Source organism: Myotis brandtii, unplaced genomic scaffold, assembly GCF_000412655.1.
Source record: "Myotis brandtii unplaced genomic scaffold, ASM41265v1 scaffold562, whole genome shotgun sequence".
Lineage (NCBI taxonomy): Eukaryota > Metazoa > Chordata > Mammalia > Chiroptera > Vespertilionidae > Myotis > Myotis brandtii.
The window spans coordinates 840,914-849,293 of NW_005370091.1; the positions used below are offsets into that span (position 1 = coordinate 840,914).

Below are 8,380 nucleotides of genomic sequence, written 5' to 3' on the forward strand. Positions count from 1 at the left end.
GAGCGGCCGCCAGCCCCACCCTCGCTGTGCGTGCCGCCATCTTGTGATGGCGCAACGGTGTGAGGGTCAATTTGCATATTACCTCTTTATTATATTGGATATATTTTAAAATTGATTTCAGAGAGGAAGGGAGAGATAGAATCATCGATCAACTGCCTCCTGCACACCCCCTCCTGGGGATTGAGCCCGCAACCCAGGCATGTGCCCTGACTGGGAATTTAACCATGACCTCCTGGTTCATAGATAGACAATCCTCAACCACTGAGATACACCGGTGGGTTTGACTTGTATTTTTGTTTTTCATGGATACTCAGTTACAAAAAAATTCAATTCATGTAAAGAAATGTTATTTTATGAAGTGCAAAATGGTACCTGACTGAAATGGTCAAATAAAAGAATCAAGTGCTCTAGTTAAACTTAGAAAAAACAATTCTGATCACACCTGGCTATGGTGCAGCAATTTCTATATATATATAAATTTTAATCCTCACCCACGGATATTTTTCCAATCATTTTCAGAGAGAGTGGAAGGGAGGGAGAAAAGGGGGGGAGAGAGTGAGAGAGAAACATCTATGTGAGAGAGACACATTGATTGGTTGCCTTCTGCATGTGCTCCAATAGGGGTCAGGGATTGAAGCTGCAACCCAGGTACATGTCCTTGATTGGGAATCAAACCCGTGACCCTTGGTCCTTGGGCCAACACTCTAACCACTGAGCAACACTGACCAGGACTCCATGTGCATTTTAAGACAAAAAGTCAATTGGCCTATTGGGCATGTTAACAAACACAATGTGGAGAGAGTTTGAGTTCAAGCCGACTTGCCCACTCCACTGCTTTATTCATAAGGCGTTTCTGGTTGGGGCAGATAAACATTGCTGCCCCTCCTTTTCTAGATGGGGATTCACACGCCTGGAAACATCACAAGTGCATCATACCTGTCGTGCCTCAGCGCTCTCATGTCAACATAGACGGTGGTTGGATCAGGTCCTGAGGTCCCCTGCAAGCAAGGACACAGTGAGGTTAACACGTGTATGTGTGGGAGGAATCTGGGTCTGTTTCCTACAAGCTAGTAAGCATATTGTCGGTGACATCTGAAATGGAACAAAATCTAAAATCACTGAAACCACCACTCTCTACGATACCTGTTAACTTTCAGTTTGGTAACCTCAATTCCGACAGGAACTTAATAGAGTAACAGTGGGCTTTCATGCAGCTTGACTGCCAATCATATTTATCAAGGTAAGAAAAGAGGCACGCCACACATCTTCCTGAAGAAAAGACGCCTGAAACTGCTGAGACATCTGCCTGCCAAAGCAGGCCGTCAGGATATGAAGCTTCATTTGCTGAGATACTTGACCAGGTGCATCCAAAAATATCTAGAGCTCAAGATACTGAAGGAGAACATGTACAGGAATGGACAGATTAAGGAAGAAGAGACAAGAGATATCTTGTTCCTTTTAGTTCTACTTGTGTCTTGGTTTCCCTCCAGCTGCAGGAGGTTACTTTCCCGTGATATAGGCCAAGGAGGTGGTGTGTTTACCGCTACTCAGCTGGGCAGCACTCGGTGGTCTGTGGCCTGAGCTATCTGGCTACTGATTTAACGCAGGGGTCCAGAAATCTTACTTGTACCATAAATCCCTTCAAAACATGTGCTGAGTTGACCTCTAACCAGTGAGCTCTGTCCATATAAGAACAATGTCACTAAAGCTACATGACAAGCCAAACATCTATGTACATTTCTTGGGAAGGCAATGCAATACCCTGGGTAGAAAAAGATGGAACCTAAAACAAATTGGCCAAGAAATGAGAGCACCCTCAGAATTTATTTGAAGAACTAAAATTCTTCAGGAGAGAATTTAAATCTTGTACCAAAAGCATGTTTATGTATTTTTTTAAAAGAGAAATAAAGACACCCTCATAAAGACACACTGTCCTACTGAACAGCCCTGGTCATTGGGATCTCACCAGGGACAGAGCACACGCAGCCAGCTCTAGCTGGAAGCTTACTACAGTGCAAGCCAAGAGCATTCTTTCTAACCTGGGACCATTGAGTGGAGCTGTGTCACAGACCAGCACTGAGTGGAGAGGTGGTTTGATGCTCTAAGTAATGCAAAACACATAACCATAGAGGGCCAATTAATAAGTGAACAATCAGAAAACGGGTCACTAAAAGTAGAAAGTGAAGTAAAACGGAGATGCCTCCAAATGGCAAAGAAGTCACTAATGTTGTGCAATGAATGAAAGTACAGCACTCGTCACACAACGTTTGGACAGATCTGAGGAATGACGTCACCCTGGGTATCCGTCTTCTTGCCTACGAGGTCTGTAAACCCCAGTCAGACTGTGCACTCAACTCCTAGTCTGTCCCACTGCAGGAAGCTGACAGGTTGGTCTGGGTGGGAGGCACTGGCGTGGATGAAGAGGAAATGCCTACCTGCTGGGCCAGCTTCCACAGCCTGTGGGGCTACAGCAGCAGGAGGTGGGGAACAAGAGAAAGGAGAGGACACCAGGCCAACAGAAACCAAAAACAAACGACACACAACAGACACAGAAACAAAACAACCCAATAATAAAAAATGGGATGAAGAAGAGGAAGGGGGAGGGAGGAGAATGCAACAAGCAGGGAACAAAGTAAAAAGAAGATCAAAATCAATGTCAAATATGGAAATTGTTCAAATCAATCACTATACCATTAAAGGCTAAAAAAAAATCTTAAAAAGATGCCAACATATCCACAAAGCAACAGAATAAAGTAATAGGTGACTGCCATGGACACACAGATGTAAGTACTTTTCTTTCTTTCTTTCTTTCTTTTTTTTTTTTTTTTACCACATAAGGTTCAGTGGTAGTACTGGGTAGTAAAATTTCATGGTACCTTTTTAAAGTTTCCTTTCTTTTCAGAGAGAAGTAAGGAGTATGAATTATAAAGCTGAGTGTTCCTCATTGAAACAGTTCCAAGTTTCCTATCACAGTACTGAAGGGAACCTGGGAGCTTTTACATCTAAACTTCTCACCTACAAGATTAGGTACAAGAAAGAGGCCAAAGGACTTCTGCAGCATGAAAGGACCAAACACCAGGACACCAGGCTCACAGGTGATCTACTCAGCATCCTGTGCCAGTTCCTCATGCCTGCTGACCCCAAAGACACCTCCTTCCATTTTCTTTTCACCTTCCATGATTTTGGTACCCATCTCTACCCCTATTAAATTATCCCAACTGGCATGGTGGTAAAACTCCAGAAAGCAACAATTCAGGCCAAGTCCTTTGATACAATCTGTTTTTCCCAGAAATGCAGGAGGGGTGGAAGTCATCCCGTGGCCCCTGGACTGATGCAGCTGCTGTGCCTGTATGGCCCCACCGAACCCTCTCCCTACAGTCACAGTACCAGGCGGATTCCAGAGGTGACAAGGGCAGCAATACAACAGTCAGACATCCAAAACGTACGGAGGAATGAGTGAGTACACCCCTCCTTTCCTCTCCCTTCCGTCCATGGTGGTGAACGTTCAATCTAGTCTACAGCTTGCAGAATATCTGTGGTAAAATGGTCGTCACCCAGAAACCCTGGACCTGGAAACTAGTCTCAGTAACTGCTGAGGCTTCAGTTGTTCTCTTTGAACAGAGGGTGGATGTATTATTGGTTAGTAAATGTTACATTATCATGCTTGGTTTTTTTTGGGGGGGTGGTGGTAATGACGTTTAAGAATGGGATGAAGAGCATCTGAACCCTCTTTCTGTATTTGGGGGAACTCCTCCACTTTAATTGGTTAGTAAACGTTACATTATCATGTTTGTTTGTTTGTGTGTTTTTTTTGGGGGGGAGTGGTAATGACGTTTAAGAATGGGATGAAGAGCCCAGCCGGTGTGGCGTGGTGGTTGAGTGTCAACCTATGAACCTGGAGGTCATGATTTGATTCTCAGTCAGGGCACATGCCTGGGTTACAGGCTCAATCCCCGGTAGGGGGCGTGCAGGAGGCAGCCAATCAATGATTCTCTCTCATCATTGATGTTTCTCTCCCCCTCTCTCCCTTTCTCTCTGAAATCAATAAAAAAATATTTAAAAAAAAAAGAATGGCATGAAGAGTATGTGTTAATGTTGGGCAACCAACAGGATGAGCTGAAGTAACCACTGGTCATTCACTTCTGGTCACCAAGCATCCCAACCCTCTTTCTGTATTTGGGGGAACTCCTCCACTTTAGGAACCTGGCTGCATATGAGAGCCTCTGTCCCTCAGGGGTCCTCAAACTTTTTAAACAGGGGGCCAGTTCACTGTCCCTCAGACCGTTGGAGGGCCGGACTATAGTTTAAAAAAAAACTATGAACAAATTCCTATGCACACAGCGGCGGCAAAAAACACGGTGGGCCGGATAAATGTTTTTGGCGGGCCGCATGTGGCCCGCGGGCCGTAGTTTGAGGACCCCTGCTCTATAGTAACTAAAAATATCCAGTGCTCTCCTTCCCAGCTTTCCTGGAAGCCAGCCTGTGGGTAGGTAACCAAGCCTGCTGATTAGTTGCATCCACGCATAGCACAAGGGAGCACGCTCTCGTCCTTGGCAGTGGGGTGTCCGTGACGGGGGCCAGGCTGCAGATGTGCTCATGGTGGAGCCTGGCCAGCTGGTTGGTGGTACAGATCCCCAGCTGCACAGTCCTAAACCTGGCCCTTAGCGCCTCCGTGCTTCTGAGGGCACACCAATGACAGCGTAACAGATTCCTGCTCATTTCAGTGCCAGAAGGTTCCTGCTGCCTACCAGGTGGAATGACTGACACGCTGGGTAATTGAGAATAGGGGGCCCATGATCTCCAGTGTCAATTTCCATGATCTGGGACAACATACACCAGTGGGAGAAGATGTGAAAGTTTCAGCTGAATGTGACCAATCCCCTGGAGCATAAACACCCAGCAGCACCTGGTCTACTTTCACTTCCCTCTTCTAAAAGCAGTGGAGGGGAAATGAATTGCAAGCTCAAATTAATGGAAGTCTTACTAAGACTATTCATTTTATTTTGAGAATTACTAAAGATTTACATCACCCTCTGAGCCTCCGATTTTTTCAACAATCAATGAGTCTACCTCTCCTCATCAGAATGGCTGTATTTCTCTTTCATTGTATGAGTTTCAAGATTTAAGGTTGACTGTTACTATTGATTTATTTCTACACAGCTATTCTCAATAAGACTTTCCTTTCAGATAAATGAATCATTATTTTTCTACAAAATAACAAAGTTTCTGTGTCAGGTGGCCTAAAGGTTCTTCCTAATAGAGCAAAAAATGAAATCTGTTTTGGAAAACAGAAGACCCCATTTCTCCCTCCCTTCCGCTGGTGAGCAGGATGCTAATTTTTCCGTTACAATGAAGTAAATTTCTAAATCTAATAGAACCAAAGACCTTTCAGCTTATACTCTGAGAAGAGTAATTGTGGCTATAGGCAGAGGTTAATAAACAAGTGACACTTCTTAAGAGGACTAAGGGAAATGTATGTTAAAGCCAATTAAACTCAGAAGTTATTAATTTGATCTTTCTAATGTCCACTTTTGTCATAAATCCAAGCAACTGAAATCGTTTTAAATTAAAGTCATTTTTTAACAGCTAAAGATGCTGGGAAATGTCATTCCTACGTTTAACAAATGGCTCGTACTTGTACATTTTTCTTCTGCAGAGTCTACAATATACCAATAGTTCAGGAAAAGTCAAAGTCATCCACACGGTGTTAGGAGTCCATTCCCAAAGCCCTGACATGGGACTCCATGTCAAAATAATTGATGTGGCCATTCCTGTCTCAAAATGATAACTGGGCAAACAAGTCACTCAGTTTCCAAGATTCAAGAGCTGAAAAACAGCTTCACAGACATTGCCACCATTTTCTACTTTTCCATCTTTAAGAGTGTCTAATTTAAATTTTTATATTTGCCCATTTGTGTACCTGGCAATGACATATTCGTCATTTTTTCATAAATTTTGCTTATTTGAAACACACACCAGGGTTTCACATAACAGCACGAGAGCAGGTGCCATGAAGTCATGGCAGCACTGCTCTGGGCTTGGGCACAAAGCCGTTCCTGGTGGGTGTCCCCTGCACCCCCACACCCCACTCCGCGCCAACAGTGCCAGCAGAGGGAAGCCCGCCTTTCACAGCACATTCCGCACAGAGATGTGTATCTTTTGAACTATTCCATTTAGCTCACACAGAAACAGGAATTTTGATTTAAAATGTTAGAGGAAAGGAAACAGTTAAAAACAGAAGACAGGCCCTAACCGGTTTGGCTCAGTGGATAGAGCGTCAGCCTGCGGACTGAAGGGTCCTAGGTTCGATTCCTGCCAAGGGCATGTACCTTGGTTGCGGGCACATCCCCAGTGGGGAGTGTGCAGGAGGCAGCTGATCGATGTTTCTCTCTCATCGATGTTTCTAACTCTCTATCCCTCTCTCTTCCTCTCTGTAAAATAATCAATAAAATATATTTTAAAAAACCCAGAAGACAGGCTACTCTGCCTGCACACAGTTCAATTTTGCAAAAACGGAAGTTTACAGAGCTGTTATTTCATTGGATACTCACAAGTAGAATTGGCACCTAACAAAGCTGCAAAATGCTGGATTTGTTGAAAGCACTGGCTGCCTGGATTCTATAGTCTGTGAGCAAGGAGACTGTGTTCTGTGGCTGCTTAGCTCCCTGCTTTGTCCATCAGGAAAGCTTCACTTCGCTTCTCTGAGCCTGTTTCTCTCTTTGAACAATGAAATGACTGAACTCCCCCTCCATGAGCTGTGGGGATAGATACTAGATGCTGCCTAGAACTGAAGGGTCCAATACACTTGTTAAACAGTGTTGCTTTTTTTTTTTTTTTTTATGGTGCAGCCTGGACCTGCTGTCTGAGATGCCAATGCTGCGGGAAGCCTGAAGAGCACTACACCCTGCTTTCCGCTCACAAGGAAGTGTGACCAATGACATGGTGGACGTCCACTTACTGAGCTTCACACTGTGCTTCATTCCCAAGAAAATTCAGTGCTGCCATGAACCCCCTTCACACAGGAGGCCTGTCTGAAGGGTTATTCTCTCATGTGAGTCGGGTTTGCAGGAGCAGGGACTGCACTCAGGACTTCCAAGAAATGGATTCACTTCAATAAGTGACTGACTTTGGGAGATACCGAGTTCTCCAACAGCTTTTCACAGAGTACAGGGCCGGAAGTCGGGTACAGAAGTATTTATATAGGGTGTCCCAAAATTCACGCAAGATTTGAATTTTGCGTGAGCATTAACAACAACAACAAAAAATAAAAGCCTAATTTTACTTGGTTTATTGAATCAGATTCTAATATCTGTTGCCCTTTGATTTCAATCCCTTCAATAATATAAGCATTACCAAGTACCAATTATGGCCCAGGAGCAGGGACAACGCGGAACTGGAACAGCAGACCAACAGAATCAATAAAAAATTTACAATTTTTAATTATAAACCTGTGTTTTCTATCAAAATTACTTCTTGCGTGAATTTTGGGACACCCTATAAAATGTGCTAGAAAGTATAAAGTGGGGGAGACAAAGGGCCACGGGAAGTCGAAGGAAGAAGATATGTCCAGCTGCAGGGATCAGAAAGGAGACCTGGAAAAGAAGCGGTGTCTGCCACGTGACGATGGCGGCAGCCCATTTCAGGGCCAGAACAGCGGGTCGGGGTGTCAGGAAGTGAAAGCATGAATGACTCTACAGCAGACACTGTCGCTTCATATCAGATTGTTAAGGAGGGAAGAGAAGCTTGAGGTTGGATCGTGAAAGGTTCAGGTGCCATCAATGAAGACTATTCTTCAAAGAAAAATTAAAGAAAAAAACACACTAATTTATCTCTGTATAGCTTTACATTCTCATGTGTCAGATACGTTTCATTCTCAGTCATGAAAACATGTCAGTTGTTTCACTCAGCCTTTCCCCGACCAGGGAACCCTCTGGAAGGTGGTACCCACGGACCTCACAAAACACTGCCAGAGACCACAGCCTGTAAACTCCGCATCGCCTGGATGTGGCTCCGTTCCTCGTCTGGACAGAGGTCGAGACCCCTCCCTTCTAACAGGGCTGCCTCTGCTAAAACTCCTGGAGCCAAACTGCAGGCCCATTGAGTAAGGATGACAGACAATCCGACTGAGAAAACAATACTGTCATAAAGCAACAAATCGACTGGAAACAAATACATCCATTCACCGATTTCACATATATTAGCAGCTGCTGCTCCAAAGGGAAAACCGTGTATATTTTTCTTTTTCGGCTGTAAGAACTTGCAGCTTATCAGCTGACAAGGCCAACTTTATTTTCCTTTATTTTTTTTTTATTGTTTAAAGTATTACAAATAGTAGTACATATGTCTCCTTTTTTTCCCCAATTGATCTTCCCCCAGCCTC

General features: G+C 44.2%; 1 protein-coding gene across 1 annotated transcript in view; it reads right to left on the reverse strand.

Moving 5' to 3' along the window:
• The window catches only part of DIP2C (disco-interacting protein 2 homolog C), a 180,808-nt gene that overhangs the window by 12,360 nt on the left and 160,068 nt on the right, over nt 1–8,380 (reverse strand). The window contains exon 32 of the mRNA XM_014549632.1: nt 937–998. Within this exon, the coding sequence (XP_014405118.1) occupies nt 937–998 (62 nt within the window). The remainder of the gene's footprint in view (nt 1–936; nt 999–8,380) is intronic.